The 19830-nt window shown below is 36.9% G+C and overlaps 1 protein-coding gene across 1 annotated transcript in view; it reads right to left on the minus strand.

The window, feature by feature from the left end:
* The window catches only part of LOC133524974 (head-specific guanylate cyclase), a 150438-nt gene that overhangs the window by 57955 nt on the left and 72653 nt on the right, over positions 1-19830 (minus strand). The window contains exon 3 of the mRNA XM_061861148.1: positions 2183-2256. Within this exon, the coding sequence (XP_061717132.1) occupies positions 2183-2256 (74 nt within the window). The remainder of the gene's footprint in view (positions 1-2182; positions 2257-19830) is intronic.

The raw sequence follows: 19830 nt of genomic DNA on the forward strand, positions 1-19830 counted from the left end.
TTAGGTATCCGCTGGTCGGTCATTTACTTGGTGTCAATTGTCTCACTAGCAGCGGGTGAATGTAATTGGCATGCCGAGGTATTTGGCAATACCCACATTTTTTATACACTTAATTGGGTATCCGCTGGTCGGTCATATACTTGATGTCAATTGTTCTCACTTGCAGCGGGTGAATGTAATTGGCATGTCTAGGTATTTGGCAATACCCACACATATTCGCTGGTCGATTTTAATTAGGCTAACATGTATATTCAAGCAGATCATGATATTGATTATACTAAATGTGTAGAATAGGATTATTAAGTATATAATTGGCTTTAGCTTTATTTAATGAATGAAGTGATTGTCTAATTATGCTTTTGGTACTTCGGGAACGAAGTACACGTCAGTATGGCCGTGTTAGATTATTATTTATAAATTGTATTATGTATGAAACTGACCTGTTTCTCTGACTTCCAATGTTGATAAATATTCATTATTTAAACACTTAACTCAATATCACGCGAAGTTTACACAATTTGTGATTTATGTGGGTACGATACGAAACCACGGTTGATTAGAGAAACATGGATAGTGGTAACTTTGAGACAGTAGTTAACCTACTAATAAGATTTGTTAACTATTTTAAAGTGATTATATTATGTATTAATATTACTTATTAGTAATTATGTATAACGGAGTTTATTGAAAAGATGTTGTGATCATTTTATTCTGCATTATTCGATAAATGAGGAGATACGTTTGTGACGTCACTTCTCGAACGACAAATGGCATGATTAACCAGTTGCGAGTGGCTGGTTAGCAGTGGATATAAAAGGGCCCGACCCCATTTATTTGGATCATTCTCATTGTGATTCTTCGTTGCGCTGCAGCACTGAGTTAATCGTCGCCACAGGAATATTGAAAGTTAAGTAAATACTATGTTGATCATTATTTTAATGTTTTTGTACTTACTTGATTAATTTGATGAATTAATTATTAAATAATATATTGGTGAATTATAAAGTATTAGTGATCGTATTTATTATAGTTGTTGACGATAAGGTGAATAAATAAGACTATTAACTTTAATAAAAAGGTTTTATTTTCAATTATATTTGTTAATTATTTTATTTATCATACTAGAAACCCAAATAGCATCTAGTGATTGATTTAGCAGTTTCAAATCATTCTGAATCTAGGTAAATAAATAACTTGATGACCAGTTATGCCAAATTTATACAGTTAACTTAGTGTTGTCAAGCAGTATTGTGAATTTAAGGTAATATTGACTATTAATTCTGTTTCAATTGCTTGTTTACATAACAGCAGGGTTTGCTTTTATCTGCTCGGACATCCATTTTAATTTAATATTCTAACACACGCATTTACAGTCAGTTAACATGCTCCATGCTCCATACTTCTTGCTGCACGCCCGCTCGAGCGTCTACTCAGAGCCTATACTAACAAGACCGCTTGACGTCACGTTTCGCTGCACGCTCCGCTCAAGCGTTCACTTAGAGTACCTACACTAACATAAACGCTGGACGCCCACGTCAGCTGTAGGTACCTTAGAGTCAAGTGGTTTGGCCACCTGTCAAAATCGGCACATACATCTGGTCTGGAAAATTGTATTGAACATGGAACAGGGAAATTCGAACGTACACATTTATCAGAAATATATTTAAAATATGTTATTTAGTTATCGTGCGTCTCGCCCGCGCCAGTACATATACGGACACTACGAGCAAAATGCACAATAACTAAATAGCATCATTCAAATATCATCCTGATGTCAGTGTACGTTCGATAAATTGCTGTCTTACTTGTGCGTTTCACTATCAGAAAGAGGCCTCTCTTGAGGGTCTTCACGACAACCGATCGTAAGATACACTAATCTAACGCGATCTTCAGCAAATCGTCATTCCAAATCCTTCTTTGAGGCGGTATCTTACTATGTTCCTCGCAGCCAACAGTTCCACATTTATATGGACACAATAATAATGTAGTTATATTTTATACGGGAAGTTTGGAGACTAATAAAGGCGTCTTGACTACAAATAGTTTTCTTTTATACAATAAGTGTCTTGATGAAATGACGGAAAACTCTTGTTTGAAATATTTTATTGCTGTTTTATAACTCGTAAAATAGAATGACCCAATTACGTCTATGCCTCTCCAAGTAGAGATTTTGTATACTTACAGGCAGTTGTATCTGTCATAGTGCTCCGCTTGATTCTTCGTTAATGACGTCACAGCTGCGTGGAGGGACTCGTTCTGTGGACAAAGAGATTGCAACTTTAGCTTCATAATCACGCGGCACAAATTCGTTCGCAGGAGTTGACCTCGTTTTGCAATAGTGTAAACAAATTAAGCAAGACCCTTAGGATAGGTAGGCGCCTCGTTATGGGACTATGTTTAGGGAGGTGTTAGAGCTAGATTTATCATAGATACATTAGATACCTACGCTGTTATAGCCAATCACTCACTAACATTGAAAACAGATAAATAGATATACTTACTTTTATTTACAGTAAACAGATCTCCTAATAGCGTCATATGAAATATAATTAGAAATAATAAACATTTTTATTTCGTGAAAAACATTAATAAGCTAATGGATAAAATTGCCGCAAAGAAGAAAGTTATATTATTACATACGTGAAACATATGTAACGTAATATTCTTCTGACGTTACTGTCACTTCGCGTTTAGAGCCAAAATTACAGACACCAGAGAAAAAATCTTACACTTATTTGACCTACTGAAGTAAGTATGCTTTTAGTGTAAATGAGCTTTTTGTAGCTTGTCTGTGAGAAGTTAATTTCGCGTGTGACTTTTTTTGGAGCCAACCGCGAAATTACGTATAACATGGCAGCTCTGCTATATACGAGTCTGCTCGGTTATATCAGATGATAATGACAGGTGGCAATTTTTGCTATATCTTCCCGTTGTCACCGCGATAAGCACGACGATTATTATTGTGTTTACGTCACGTAATTGTAATTGTGATTTATCTCTAATAAATAAATATATATATAAAATAATTAAAAATAAATTCACTGAACTTACTTACTTAAATATGTGATCAAATACTTAGCTAAAACTTGGCTCTCTAAAACGACTGTCTTCATATTCAATAAATATCATTAAAGGTGCTAAATAGTATGTCATCTATAGCTGTATTTTTATCACTGACTCATTTTACTGAGGATAATACATCGAATAATAATTCAGTACGTATATAATGTTCGTTCTTGTCTACGTGACAGCGTGATAAAAACGATGCCCGTCACTTTCAATCCCTCGGTTTTAAAAAGTGACAGTTATTTTATCACGTGAATAAAGCCATCCATCATACGCCTGCAGCTCATATTATAAGAAAAACAGTTACATACAGTATATCAAAATGGCATGATCATAGCTCATTCCATTTCAGTATGCTGGAATACAATAACACCGTTTACTAGCAAGTTTGATGAAAAATAATTTTGAACGTTACTAGTAACAAACAGTCGGAGTCACTGTTTTCCTTCCAACATCGACAATTTTGATAAAGCAAAGATAATTATTTATAAAATACAGTATCGTCATTACGAATAAGCTTTTCCTGAAATACATACCTAATTATGCTTTGCTAAGGAAATTACTTCCTGTTGCTAATTTTAACGACTGTCTAAGGTTTTGTTTATTTTTCTTCTAAAATCGATAATTCCTTAATGAAAGGATTGAATTACAATATTGTTAAACTAAGATTGGTATTGGGTTGGACGCTTTGATTAAGAAATTATTCTTATTACTAATAATTTAGAACTTTTACACAGATGGTACTTGACAAAATTTATTGATTTTAATTGCTTAATATTTAAACGTATGAGAATAAGAGGCTACACGCATGTGCTTCTATTTTTTTGCGCTACTTACTTATTTAAATCGATAAGTAAAACCAGTGTTCTTGATTCTTGTTCTAAGTAGAAAGATGTTTTTTTTTTTACAAAAAAAAATGTTTTATCTTCGTTTGCAAATGCCGGCCGTCACAAAGACAATGGACGACAATAAACTTTACCTGAGCTAACCTTTTTTTTTCGCCACCCACTTTTTTTAAGTGCCATACTATTGATCATCACTTTTATGTTATCGCCTCACCGCCTGCAAGACATTTAAAAGATTTTCGTTCTTAAGGTGGTTCAACGCAATTGCCCCGATAGTACATAAAGATTTCTTAATAAAAAATCGAAGTATTTCCCTTGACTTGACTTTATGGAAGATCCTGCGAAAGTGTTTCGCTAGGAGATCCCACAGCTGTGGCATCCATGCCAGGGATACATCAGCGCAATTGTGGGATCCAATATCACGTTTGCTGAACAGTATGGATGGAGCAACAAAAAGTGCAAAGGAATGGAGCAAGGTATGCATTTAAATTTGTATGGTACAGTCAACCAATTTGAATCCTAGGCCACTATAGAACCTTGTCGCTTTAACTACTAGATCGCGCATACACGCATCACTCAATAAGCACTGTCGTAGAAGTCATTATGGCATGGTTCTGTAATGGCCTAGGAATCAAATTGGTTGACTGTACCTATGCTATGCATAGGAGATTATGCTTGGATACTTATTTTTATCATGGTTATTTTTTCATTTCTGTATGTAGTAGTCCCGGTATACCGGGAAGTATGAACAAAGTATTCTAAAATGTTTTGTCGACGACCGTTCTGGCCTAGTACCCACTAAAACTTAATTAATTATTTTTAGTAATATATTTTTTTATTAATTTATTAATTTGTAGGAGTAGCTATGGAATTGAGGATGCAACTGGGAAGATCGCTTTGATGAGACAGAGATAGAAATAGTGTTAACGCCTCGCATAAAAAACAAGTCATTTATGCATCCTTGCTACGTGACACGTAAGGAAAAGGTAAAGAAAGATAGACAATGTGTTTTCAGAAAACACCGTTATGTTTAACGTGTAGCACAAATAAGTTAGGCTGCGGTTTTACACTTAGCGATTCACAAGCTTAGGTTTTTTTTCTACTTAAACATATCAAATTATCGGAATCAAATGTAGCTTACTATTGCAGCAACCTGAATAGCCAAATTTATCTTATATTCCCAGGAACCTAGATTGTATGATAATCCTCGTTGATTAATGGGAAATTAGGTGGTATCATTTCTAAGCTACGGTCACTTTGTAACTAGGCAATGCTGGCCCTATTTCATTAGTTTGTGGAGCCATTAAATTCAACGATTAATATTCATTTCTTACTACCATTACGTTCATCAATCATAGAATCATTGTTTACTCCTGGGGGCCGATTCTAATTTAATAATTTGTTATTTGTTTGAACTAGTTTTGATATGACATGGGCGATCGTCTTGTTGATTGGCGCGCATATCACGCACAACTTCAATTTCATTTCGTATGCACCAATTCGCGTGAGTTTTCTTCCAGGTCGTCTCGAAACAAGATGAAAATCGTAACAAATTGTTGAATCTGAATCGGGCTCCTGAACCCTAGACTAGCATCATTCAACTTTTGCATGACGTGACAATCATTACTATTACTATAAATTTATTATTTAATGTTTTCTTATGAGATAGATCGTGTCTGAGTACCTAAACAAAGAACTGTAAAGGGGGGCGTCCTAGCAAGGAGAATGACAAACAGTCATGGTAATTTAATTGTATGTTACTATTATATCATTTAGCTACGTTACAATTTTCTGGCTTAATAGCTGCCTCTTCTTTAATGCCCGCATACCCGTTCCATTAGACAGCGAGACATTCAAATACGTAACTGTTGCCAGTCACCAATCAAAAAGGCTGTAAAGATTGTCAATCTTTACAGAACCATATAAACTTAGGACTTTTATTTGCCTGTATGAAATTATCCCTATTCTTTATTGATAAGTAGTTTTGACTCTTATTCAGTTCCAAGATCTATGATAAAAGTTAAGAATAAGTAAGAATAAAAACCGCTGGCAACTTAAAGTTCAGAGACATAAAAAAGCACTTCCCTAATCGATGAAACAGTAAGTTCTGTAGGGCTAAGATGGTCGGCTCTTTATCAATTGTCACCATGCGTGTCACGTTCTAACAAGTATGTAAGCGCGAAAGTAACGGGCATAGTGACAAGTGATATAGATGGAACCAATGCTGCCATCGCTGTATACACAAGTTGACGTTCCATATTTGAATTCCATGTAAGTTATATGCTGGTCAACTGCAACAGTCGTTACTTCGTTTATAGTTCTTATCATCTACGATGATGCGCAGATTTTTCAAATCTAACCTTTAATATCATAACAATACCAGTCAAAGCACGCGTCTACGTGAATGACACGACCTAATATACGAGCTCTTCATTTTTCTGAACCAGTTTAAATGTTATTAATTTAGTTCTGGATAAAACGCAGTCCAACAATAGAGGATTCCTACGTATACAGAGTTTTGGCAAGAATCATATTACCAGATTATATTTTAATTCTGGAGTTGCAAGCTATCATGTAAACTGCCCACTGGTGTTTCATCGTACGATATGTTATAAACTAAAATAGACGTTATCATAATTATAATAAGAAAAAGTAACCAAGCGCATCAGTGGCGGAGACCGGATACAAGCCATGATTTGTTACGGTATGTTAGCAATAATGGCCACAATTACTATTTAATCCACCTGTAAATGACACTACACTATTGTTTTAACGTAGATTTGTCTCAATTGGTTTATAATTTATGAAATGTGATTGATGAGATAGCGTGTGATAACGGACAGATTGATTGATTGATGTCAGGGTAATTTATCACGGTATTGATTTACAAATCGTCGATGGTTTTTGATCAATTTCCTTACGATGATCTAAGTTCTTGCTCCAATTTTAACTTAAATATTTTATTAAAATAGGTTCCTTTTAAGTAAAACTTGCCAATCATACGAAACTAAGTATTGTCAAAAACGTTATTTCAAAATTAGTCTGTACTTGATAGACAGTTTGTACTGAATTTGATTTTGTTTTAACACTTTGTATATGAATAAGTAATGCCTGATACTGTGACAGGCGCGATCGGTTACATCGCTCAAGGGGAGGGTAAAGATGCTATGGTTATCTGACTGATTAATTTGCCTATATTTCTATTATATAGTTGCTTTATATGTTTCTACTTCTTTCCAATTGTTTTGTGTATTTTCCCCATTCCTTTTTGTGTAATACATGTTTATCCTATAAATTATGTATATATTTATATCCTTTATCTTTCTGGTATCTTGTTGTACATTTTGCTGCATTTGTCACCTTCTTTTCACTCTCTCCTCTCATCTACTCAAAGGTTAACTGGTAGAGATCCCTCAAAGGGATAAGTTCGCCTTTGTACTTGTTACTAATTGTATGTTACTTTTAGTATGTATTTTTGTACAATAAAGAGTTTACTACTACTAATGCCTTTAATATTTTACCATATACCTATGTAATGTGCAAAGCATTGTAAATAGTGATGAAGGAGATTTGGTCCCGGGAAACTTCTTATTATATTTTATGGTCCTTCAGTTTCAGTTTTTTTTAAATACCGTCATGCTGTTTAATATAATCATCTTAAGTTTTTTGACTATATACCCAGCTCTCTAGATAAAATGCCTGCTACAAGCGATATGCAGAGAAGACCGGAGCCTTACGTTACATAAGCTTAAGCGAAGGTCAGAGAAGCCTTACACTAGACACTTTGCACTGTCATCCTCAATATTGATCACGCTTACTGACGTGGAAATTAAAATAACTTGAAACATGACTGACCCCTGTCCGCCCTACTTTAGCAACTACCTACTTTTTGTTTTATCGATAGGTCATGTTTTTCCCACTTTTGGAAAATGCACCGAAAAGTAAATATGTAAGGCAATTGCTACTTTTAACAAACTATTCCAAAATTGAGGAAACATTTTTCTGTTTCATACATTTAGGAAGCTAAGTTTCAGTGTTTTCTGAGGAACTGCTATTTTTACAATTTTAGGATCATCATATTGACATTGAAGAATCGTCACGCTGGATATGGCGTCTGGAGCTTTAATTGACCGAAACGTTAGCAAAAGTCTCCGTTTTAGCTGGGGCAAAAATGCTTTCGTATGTCCGAATGTAATCTGCAGGTCGCATTTCTCAACAGATTCTCGTGATTTTTTTTGAGCAGGTTTGATTGTAAGATAGATCTTTTCTGTCATTTCGTTTTTTAGTTCAAAATGATGGAAATTGGTACAAAGAACTTAAGTGCTACTGGCATGTAAAACCATTGAGAGTTTGCTGTGATACTCAACGAAGGTATTTTTTTATTTTTATTTTTTTAAGCTTATGAAGCTTATCACGAGGTCTACAGCTCACAGAGCCACTAGTATAGAAATGTAACTAGATACTTCGAACATCTCAACATGATTTACATAAACAAGGACGAGTAGTCAAATCAATATCAAATCAACTTAAAAAACTATTACATAATTCATAACAATAAACTATAAATAAACTTAATAATAATAAAAAAGGCTACAAATAAACTTAAAGTAAATAAAAAACGTCTCCCAAGTCGCTGCCGATGGGCAGTGTGCCCAGAAGGCTGGCAGCATTGCCACGTTGGATGGCAATGCTTATCCTTTGAGCAAAATACTGGCCAGCCCTCTGGTCACCTGTGGCATCTATAAGGCGCGACGCTTATACATAAAAAAAAAAAAAAAAACTTAAAAAAAAATGTTTAAAGAGACCTTTTGGGATGGTCCCCGGATGATGCCATCAGCTCTTCTGGATATAGCTGCAGTTATTCTGAAATTATATCTTTCTATCGTCGCGCTTTTTAAGATTCCGTAGGCAAAAAGGCAAAAACGGAACTCCTAAAGTTTCGTTATGTCCGTCTGTCCGTCCGTCCATCTGTCCTGTATACCACAGCTATTCAACTCGGAAACTATAAGATATATTTTAATGAAATTTCAAACAAAGATGTCTTTCGCGAGCTGTTACTTAGTTTGAAAGTAAAATTTTATAAAAATCTATTTTGGGGGGCATGCTATACACGTTCAGATACGTATTTTCGCTTGAATGGCCTTTTGTATTGTATTATACCTTCCACTATGCGTGGTCTGACGCCCACTTGGCCGGTGCTATACGAGGTGCGGTCCAAAAGTGTCCGGCCTAACAAAGAAAACAAGTAGATATATTTACAAAACCTTTTTTATTTTTCGATATAGAATAGAGGGGGCTCTATTTCAACGCACTTTGCAGATCTCGTGATAAGCATTTCTATCCCCTTAAAAAAATACTCTGGAGTTTTGTCCTCAAAATGGGCGAAAACAGCTTGAGCCACTTCATCATCCGAAGAAAATCGTCTTCCCCTTAAGTCTGCCTTAAGTCTCGAGAACAGATAATAGTCGCTTGGGGCCAGGTCGGGGCTGTAAGGCGGGTGGCGAATTTCCTCGAAGCCACATTTTGTTACAGCAGCTTTGGCAATTGCAGCGGTGTGAACGGGAGCATTATCGTGGAGAAGCCGAACACCTCTACTGAGTTTTCCACGTCGCTTCTGCTTGATTGCTTCTCGTAATTGCTCAATAAGGGTGGCGTAGTAAGTGCCATTTACCGTGGTATTCCTTTCTTTTATATCAATCATTAGTATTTCGTGACAATCCCAGAATACCGTTGCCATTATCTTTTTGGTGGATTGCGTTACCTTGGCCTTTCTAGGCGGCCTTTCACCAAGACGGCGCCACTCCATCGATTCCCTTTTCGACAGAGGATCATAGTATAAAACCGCAAGTTCAAGTTCGCTGCAAGCTCGAAAGAAGTTTGGGTACCCACCTAGCACTAACTTTATTCATGTGAAGATGTTCATGAAGAATCCTAAGTACTGAAGTTTTCGAAAGCCCGGTTCTTGCCGCTATTTCTTTAGTCTTAAGTCTTCGATCACTCAGAACTTCCTCTTCCACTAATTTGACACAGTCCTTGGTGAGTACTTCCACAGGCCGGCCGGAGCGAGGTTCGTCGTCAATGGACTCCCGCCCTAAACGAAACTGCTTACTCCATTCTTTTACCGTGGAAAATGACGGAGAAGTATCCCTGTACACGGCATCTAACCTTTTTTTTATATCGATCGGACTGACCCCTTCCTTTGTCAGGAATTTGATCACGGAGCGATATTCCAATTTGAACATTTCGAAAATTCTTCGACTTACTATCGTTAAAACGCCGTGAAATCAAAACAACAACCAACAGAAATCCCAAAACCATACACGAAAAAGCAGAATAAATGACAATCGCGATGACATATTTTTTATTTTTTTTTAAGCCGCCAAATTTCTCCAGCCAGAAATTTTTGGACCGCACCTCGTATGTGATTAAATAAGTGTTAATATAACTTATCACACCTAAAAAGAAACGTTAAATAGCCGAAGCGTAACGGACACCTTAAGTGAAATGACGCAGTTCGGTAAATGGAACGATTTCGCGGGTGTCGGGTGTCTAATGGACGAGCTGTTATTGTTTGCCAGCGGCCAATAGAAATGTTTACAAGATGAGTCTTTAAAACAGATTGAGAATTGATAAGATTTACACTATATGTAAACTGAAAAGAAATATAAATATGTAAATCTGATTAGGCGCCGTAATCTTTAACCTTAATGGAGCTTACGCCCATACAGCAACCACCAGTTTGACACTGGCATATTCGTTAGCGCGTGCGTAACTTACTTTCTAAGCTTCTCGCTCATACTCGCATATTAGTGCGCAGTTTGACACTGCTAAGTGTAAGGGCTGAGTGAACGCTCTAAGCGGAGCGTTCGGCAGGGCGTGCAGCGTGGCGTCGGGCTCACAAGTGATTTGAGCAGCGTGCATTGAGGCCGCTCCTATACGTTTGCATTTGTTTAACATTCACGCCGCACGCCCCGTCCCGCTGCACGCTCAACTCGAGCGTCCACTCAGGCTTTACACTAAGGCTGTCGTGGTAAGGCTACTAAAGGTATTAGCGCCAATTGAAAACAATGACCTGACACACGTCACTTCATAAAATTAAAATAACTTAGCGTAGTGTTATATGCTGTTTGTATTTATTCTGTTATATTTTGCATTCGTTCGGAGATCAGCTACGCCAAGTAATCCGTTTCGGCATCCATTAATATGAAATAGTAAAGAGTTTATCAAACCCCGTTACCAATGTCGCATTTCATTCAAAATAAGAATTGTCGAAAATAAGTAGACTGAATTCGCCTTTAGAACTTATTGAGGTTTGATAAATATTAAAAAAAAAACGCTTATTGCTTATAGTAAAGATCAGTACGTTTATTTCAATACAACTCCTTTATTAAAAATAACTACATACTGGGTATCTGGTACTTGCTATCCACTGTGTTATAACTAGTAGTGTAGTAGTTTCCCGCTGTCGTATATAATTACTAAGTATGTCCAGGCAGGATATTAACATCTCAAAGTCTTGCAAATAGCACTGAGAGCAGCTGAATAAAGATGGAAAATGCAGAGACTAGACGAAGAACAAGTAAGTAATGAAATTAATTAAATTGAACACAGATAGATCGCACTTTCCCAGTAAAGAAAAAAAAAAGAAAAGTCAGTGAAAGGGTCTTTAACTATGTAGGTATTTAAAAAAAAATATTATGATAGAAATAGACGTTCTTATGACTGACTATCGCAATATAGCATAGCATTGGCACCTGCGTGATTATCACCTTGCTCAGGGGACCAAACTTAGAGAGCCACTTTTTAGAGTTCCATAGTCAACTAAGAACCCTTATAGTTTCGCCATGTCCGTCTGTCTGTCGGTTCGTTTGTCCATCTGCGGCTTTCTTCAGTAATCATTAATGCTAGAAAGCTGAAATTTGGCATAGATATATAAATCAGTTACGCCGACAAAATACAACAACACAACAAGGATAAGAACTAGGAAAAAACATTATTTTTAGTGTAGCTTTCCTACACGAAGAGGGGGTGATTTTTTATGTTTTAAAGCTATAGTGTAAGGTATCGTTAGATAGATCTTTAAAAAGTAATCCCATCAAAAACATAAATGTAAAATGAGAGCCAAGTTCAATATGAAGTATGAGTATATGCGTTATTACGACTTCGCCGACAAAATAATTTAGATCATGGTTGCCAAGTTCTGTGAAGAAAAATATTTTTGCATTTATTTTACTTTGAATGTAATTCAAGTTCAAGATATGTCTTAGCTATTTTTTACCAAATAACCAAATCTGTGGAAAACAACATAAGCCAAAATAATAAAACCTGTACATAAAAACCAGCTGTGTTAACAGGCCCAATGTGAAGGCCAGCAGCAGACCCTTACCCGTCGTATGTACCATGTAAATTGTTTATAGGTATTATAATTATTAAGGTCAGAGTATCGCAGCTGTCCGGGCCGTCTGCAGTGCAAAGCCTCGCAAATTGCTCTGAGCCCGACTGATTAAGCATAGCTCAGCTGGAGAGGATTAATTTATTACGGATAGCACTAGTGATTAAAATAGCAACGACTCTAGTTCGATTTACGAGATTAATACTGCAATACCTTTTTAGAGCTTTTATGCGCTAGAATTATTATTTTTGTGGCATTAATTTTAGTTTCAACGTTATAAGGACTTGAAATTAATGTATTTCTGTATTCAGGTTTGCCACGCCCGCACTTTAACAATCAACTTTATATATTTTAGAGTATGATAGTGACAAAAACTTGAAACTGCTCAAGTCAAAGCCTTGAAGAAGATAGATGTTCCGATAATATTGATAGTAAAATTTATACAAAACACTTCACAGGACGAAACTGGAATTAAATAATGAGTGTAAAGGATGACTCACGCTAGACCGGGCCGGGGCCGGACCGGAGCTTCCGACGCTTCGTTTTCTATGGAAAGCACCACGTGATCACCGATCAACCGTCATAGAAAATGACGTGTCGGACGCCTCGGCTCAGGCCCGGCCCGGTCTAACGTATGTGATCCTTAATGTTATAATACGAGTATATAATTTTTTAGGGTTCCGTACCCAAAGGGTCAAACGGGACCCTATTACTGAGACTTCGCTGTCCATCCGTCCGTCTGTCACCAGGCTGTATCTCATGAACTGTGATAGTTAGCCAGTTAAAATTTCTACAGATTATGTATTTCTGTTGCCGCTATAACAACAAATACTAAAAACAGAATAAAATAAATATTTAAGGGGGCTACCATACAACAAACATATTTTTTTTGACGTTTTTATAAATAATGATACGGAACCTTTCGTGCGCGAGTCCGACCTGCACTTGTCCGGTTTTTTTTACCGTCGAGAGACTGTTCAACGTTGCAAAAGCTGTACCATCTTACAAATTTAAGTTTTGACCTATCTAAACGATGATCATAAAAAGGCATCCACATATCTTTGTACCTATATGTTATATGCCATAAATAAGGGATTAATGTCCTGTTTCCCTACAGAATTAGCAGATGGTCCGCATGTCGCAAACGGGTTTCGGATTTACGGTAATTATTACACACGCTAATGGCCAGATGTTACCTCAATGTTTATATTGGATTGCCACAGAGCGTCTTAGTTGGGCAACAGCTGCTGCTTATATCCAATTTGCGATATATGATGGATAATGATAAATATGCGTTTGATTTGTTTATCTTATACATGGTGGACATTGTGAACAAAATCATTAATGGTATCAAAAATATTAATTTACACCTGATATTAATTTAAGGCCGGACGGCATGACCCTCGTTCCCTGGAAGATTGGACGGCCTTTGGTTTGGGATGCCACATGCGTGGATACCCTTGCGCCGTCCCATCTTCCAGGAACGTCAAACAGAGCTGGTGCTGCCGCCAACGCAGCTGAACACCTCAAGCGGCGCAAATATGCAGCCATTGACTCTGGCTATATGTTTGAGCCTTTTGGGGTGGAAACCCTTGGGCCGTGGGGACCTGGCGCTCACAACATTTTTAAAGAGATTTCGAAGCGCCTCGTGGAGGCAACGGGTGACAAGAGGGCTGGCTCTTACCTCGCACAACGCATTGGCATTGCTGTCCAGCGCGGCAATGCCGCCAGCCTTCTAGGCACCTTGCCACAAGGCACCGAGCTGGAGCCGATTTTTTATTTATAACTTTAGTTGTAGTTTTAGTTTTTAATCTTTTTCCTTTTTAGCTTTATGTAGTTTTGTTTAAGGTAGGTTTATTTTAATGTAGTTTTTATTTTTTTATTTTTCATTTACACCTGTGGAGTAGGCCTACGAAAATTTAGAACACATTTGTGCCATTCCGTGACATTCAAAGAATCAAATTTTGAACTCGCAATTTTTCTAGGAATCATTCGTTTCTATTTTCTGTCGGTAAGAATTAAATCTCTTTGTTTTGCATACGGTTCTTATAACGCGCCACACTCCATGAACCACACACGCGTGGTTATATGACAGAATAACAAAAATTCAAACAATGAATGCCTCATTATAAGTTATAACCCTGTCAGAAGTGAAAAACTTAACCATATAAACTCCATTTGGCAACAAAATTACCTCACAAATCCAGAAGCCACGGACAATTATCTCTGCATCACCCCGAGGTGCATTTAACTTAATTTACGAATAGCTTTCCATCAAGTCAGACTAGCAGAAATTAAAACGGCTGGATAACAAGCGAATTAGGTAAAGCTTTGCAGTTGCAATTTGGCAATTACATGGACTTAATTAGGTCAGATGGCAAATAATTTCGTTGTAGCTAGTTTTGAAACAGTTTAGTGGAAACATTCACTGACTATGTTGGCATAAACTCAAGATGCTTTTGACCTTGATGATGCTGTTACAGGATACATCGGTGTCACGTGACGGATCACGACGCATATATTTATAAGCATTTTGTGTAAAAATCTATGCTTATTAGTAAAACCCATATATTCTTGTTCAGTCGGTCCCTCAATGCTGAGGATCGTGACATCATGTCCTTTTGTTGAAGACCAAATTCCTCGCCAAGCGAATGGCCTTGTACAGTTTTAATTGCATAGGTGCAGTGATTTGAACACACGATCTAGTAGGGGGAGGGCCCTGAGGTCTGCTGCCTTCAACTTTGCACGTCATAATAACTCTCTCTAGGCTAACCGGGGAGCGGCGTGAGAGATGTTTGAAGTACCTACATTTATGAGAATTAGGTCCTGGCATATCGTTGACAAACGGCGTTTAATGCGTAAAACTCATATATAAAAACATAATTATGTTATTTGGACTACTTCAAAAACACACATCCTCCAAAATTTCACGGAGTTATTTTTTATGGTTCAAAAGGGCATTTCCTTTTGATCTTCAAACATCTGACAGATAAGCTGACGGGTCGGGTGGAAGTTAAATAATAGCGTTGGAGCCCTTAGGGTTGAAACTGAAATTACGCTTAATTATTACTCCATGTTATTACCTTCTATTAAGCACTTCTCCTCAATTTTGTTTAAATATGTATAAGCAGGGTAAAGTGAGGTATGCCGATGCTAATAAGTCGAATATTTGGCTCCATTTTCTATAGAGCGAACTATGTATCGTAAAATTATTTTAAACGGATTACTCAAGTATTATTAAGTCGAATAATTTTTGACATGCTTCGATTCGTTTTTTTAGAATTTTAATGTGTTCAAGTCTCACGGAGTTTTATACATGTTTTTAACCTAACTAGCAATGTCACCAGTGGAGAACCTAGACTATACAGGATATTCTTTAAACTTTAATACGTAGGTACTCCGCAGGGTACTGAATGGCTTTTATTATGAGATCAACTCCGAAATCTAAAAATTCTTACGGTAAATAATGTTTACATAATCACACATTCATATAGATCAATTCAATTTCAGACCTACCCGATTTAATCTCACTCAAGCCTTTCGAACTGTGTACTTTACCAATTCTTTTACTGAAGGGTTATTCGATAGATTCAATTTATTTCAGGCCTCGACCTTTTATATTATTCTACACTCGAACACTTCTGCTTGACGGGCTCTATTAGGCTATATAGTTCGTTCGAGACTGATAGGCCGATTGGAACGTACATATGTACACTGACATCACAATTATATTTGAATCATGTTATTTAGTTATGTGCGCCTCGCCTGCGAAAATACACTACGAATTGTAAGGATCATTATTTATAAATAACTTATTTTTGGACTATTCTTACTTATATTTCTAACAAGTTATAAAAGTGTATCAATTGACTCTTACCTTGTCACTGGTTCCCGCTATTTTGAATTGTTGTAAAAAGGTGGATAAGCAGTCACAGGCGGCCAGTTTGAGTACGGACAAGTTATAGTAATGACGTCTAGACGTCATAACTAAACATCATGTCATGTTCTTAGGAACATTTATTGTAAATTGGTTATTATTTTGTTTGCAACAAATGCGTGAAGTTAAACTGGTGTTGGTACAAGTATTTGTTTTCATCATCTACCCCGTGGGATATTACAGAATAAGTAACGCGAGCAAGATGCACTATAATGATGTCATTATGCTATCAGTGTTCGTTTGAATTGTCCCGAGATTCTTCAATGTGAGTTACTCTCTCAGTAATCTCTTTAAGATGGCTAGATTTTTAAGGGGCGTATTTCATAACAATCTATCGTTGCAGATGCGTATTTCTTAACAACGTATGACAATAAATATTTGTTGGTGAAATACTCGTACGTTGAAAGGGGAAAAGAAACGCTTGAGAAAATTTCTGAACTATTATTGAAAATTTTGTACAAATATTTTCACTTTTCTTGATATTTTAATGATTTAGATTTTCGTAACGAAGTGATTTGCGCTCAAAAAGTTAGTTCTGATAGGTGCCTGTTTACTCATACTAATATTAATCCCTAACAGCTCGCCAAAAGCTGCCCTGCGTTATTATTTAGTACCTGGGCGACCGAGCTTTGCTCGGTTATAACTATTTATTGTAATATGGTGGTGTATAGGTAATAAACTTAACTAAATTTTTTACTAATTTAAACTTGTCTAAAACAATAAAAAAAAAAAAAATATAAACTTGAACATATAAAAAAAAAGTTAGTCGCCAGGCGAGATTCGAACCCGTAACTCTCGTTTAGCAGTCCGCGTCTTAACCCGCTGGACCAGACGGACAGTGGCCGGCAGCACGAAATTAGCGAACATATTCTGCGTCGAAAGAAAAACGCATGAAAACTCGAAAACACGCATTTTCTCAAACATAAGACTAATCTAGATAAATTGTATACCCCCAAAAACCCCCATATACCAAATTTCAGCGAAATCGTTAGAGCCGTTTCCGAGATCACAGAAATATATATACAGTAATACCCCGCTTTACGCGACCCCGGATAACGCGGATTTGCTATAACGCGATTTTTAGATTTTCGCGCTAAATTGCCCCTCTTTACGCGAGTGCACTATTGATCACTGAATTGATAGTATCTGATTGGTTATTTACTTGGCCGCGGCACATCGCGCCACCTCGGATGGTAATCTACCTTCTAACTATAAGTATTATTACGTTATTGGGTGTTCGGGTTACTCTTCTTCTAGGAGGTAATGCTACTGGGGATTTCAAGCTAAAACCGTTGCTGGTTTATCAGTCAGAAACACCGCGTGCAATGAGAGGCACAAATAAGATCACTCTATCAGTATTTTGGCGATCAAATCGAAAGGCGTGATCCTAAATTTGGTACTTTATTAAAAGTGGTGCGTCGGCGTGTATTCAACTTTATAGCTGTTGCTTGACGCAACGTTGGCGCAACTGCCCAGCGACGCCATTTTCCATACCGCTGACTAGACGCCGACGCTCAAAAGACGCTAGTGTGGTGTGGCCTATCAGCAACACGGTGCCAACTCGCGTCTGCATGTTTCACTTTCACCCCTGGAGCATATAGCACTAACGATTCCACTCTGGACGGCCGCTCAAGACAAGCCAATCCTGAAAACTTCGGGTGACAGAACTCCCCAGGAGCACATGGGGTCATTGCTATATCTTATCTAAGTGAAGTCTTAATGTCAACTATGTAAGTTAAGGAGGAAATGTTCGGATTAATCCCTTCCGCTTCTTTTCGCCATCGCCCTACGCGACCACATTTCCATCCTCACCACTTAGATAGTTGGCAGCCCTAAACTGTACATTTCTCCAGAAGAAATTTCCTGCCTCGCACAGCTGAACTGTGTAATTAACCTGTAGTAATTCCGGACCGAAACGACCTTCAAACCTTAAAAAAATCTAAAAGGCCGGCAACGCACTTACAACCCTTCTGGCGTTCGGTGTCCATCCAATCGCTTATCATCAGGTGATCCGTCTGCTCGTTTGCCTCCTATATTGTAAAAGAAAACTAGGGGTGCACTTTTCATGTGTGCCATTCCATGTTTCATATAGGTACCCATTATTAGGAGTTAGGAGCATCTGCTACACCATTGATTGAACAACACGATTTTAAATCAGCAATTGTTTTTCGAATAACAAACTTCCAAGAAAAACAAAGTTATTTTGTAATCCCCACAGAAGACGTCAAACACTGAAAAGTTTTTTTCGAATATTCAAATGAGATCTCATTAAGCCTTGTTAAAGGCAAAAAAGCTGAAAAATCCGTAATATTCCTGATTCCCCTGTAACGCTGTGGTGTTCTGAATCGCAATTTAGGTAAGACGTGACCGAAAAATTGTCGTCGGATCTATCTTTATCTGTAATTTAGGTACTGACACCGTCAGTACCTCAGACATCGCACAGCTTAAACGTTTGAAAGTAACGTCTTAAAACAGTTTTAAATATTGCAAAACTTCACTAAGCTACATATATTTTACCAGTTTAACTAGTAATTGAAACGACATTATTCGTAGTTTGTGCAATATAGTTTAAATAAATATTTACCTGGACTAAGCTACAGTTCTGTTTTGAAATTCATTCTCCAAATGGAAAAAAAGGTTTTTAACGTTTTCCATTCATTATACGTGGACGGAGTCGCAGACGACATCAAGAGCAATGACAATTTTTATGTGTCCAAAAATTTCAAGATCCGCCGAAGACTAAGTCCTTAGTAGCAAAAAACCCACAATAGTTATTTATTTAAATAAACTTTGCTACAGAGTGACACACAATTATTTTTCACCAGACCAACGCGAGGCACTAACCTATAAAACATGCCAATCAAATCCAAATAAAGGTTATTATAGTAAATTACGGTACAAGTGCGAAAAGCAGGAAATTCGCAACGAGTGGCGATAAATTAAACACGACCGAAGGGATATTTCACAGAACATAATTCTGGTGCTACTTCACCGCACTAGTGTTGTAATTAGCACTTTACGTTACTTTATTTTAAGGGTCATTATTATGTACTGTAAAACTTGGACGATACACGTGTGAATAGGTAATTCGCAACCCATGAAATGAAATGAAATGAAATGAAATGAAATATTTATTATTATGCATAGTTTTAGGTACAGTTTTTATGAATATATATATATATATATATATATATATACAAAGTATGTACATTGATGGTATCACTAAAACTACCTTACAGGCATGCATAATGTACAATTGACATATACTTATTGAGCTACTTATAGTCTAGAAATTCATTTATGCTATAAAAACATTTATCTACAAGCCATTTTTTTAAAGCCTTTTTGAATTTGATGAATGGTAAGTCTTTAATCTCATCTGGCGCTTTATTATAAATCTTTATGCACATAACAAATGCATTATTTGCTACCAGCGACAGCTTTGTTGGAGGTATATATAGTTTGTTCCGATATTGTGGCCGCACAGGATTACGATACACTTCTTTGACTTGCTGCATGTCAATTTAAAACACTTCCTTTACCCATAATTTTAGCAGTCAATGTAAAGAGATATCTCAAATTTTGTCTCC

The sequence above is a fragment of the Cydia pomonella genome, chromosome 14, assembly GCF_033807575.1.
Source record: "Cydia pomonella isolate Wapato2018A chromosome 14, ilCydPomo1, whole genome shotgun sequence".
Classification (NCBI taxonomy): Eukaryota; Metazoa; Arthropoda; class Insecta; order Lepidoptera; family Tortricidae; genus Cydia; species Cydia pomonella.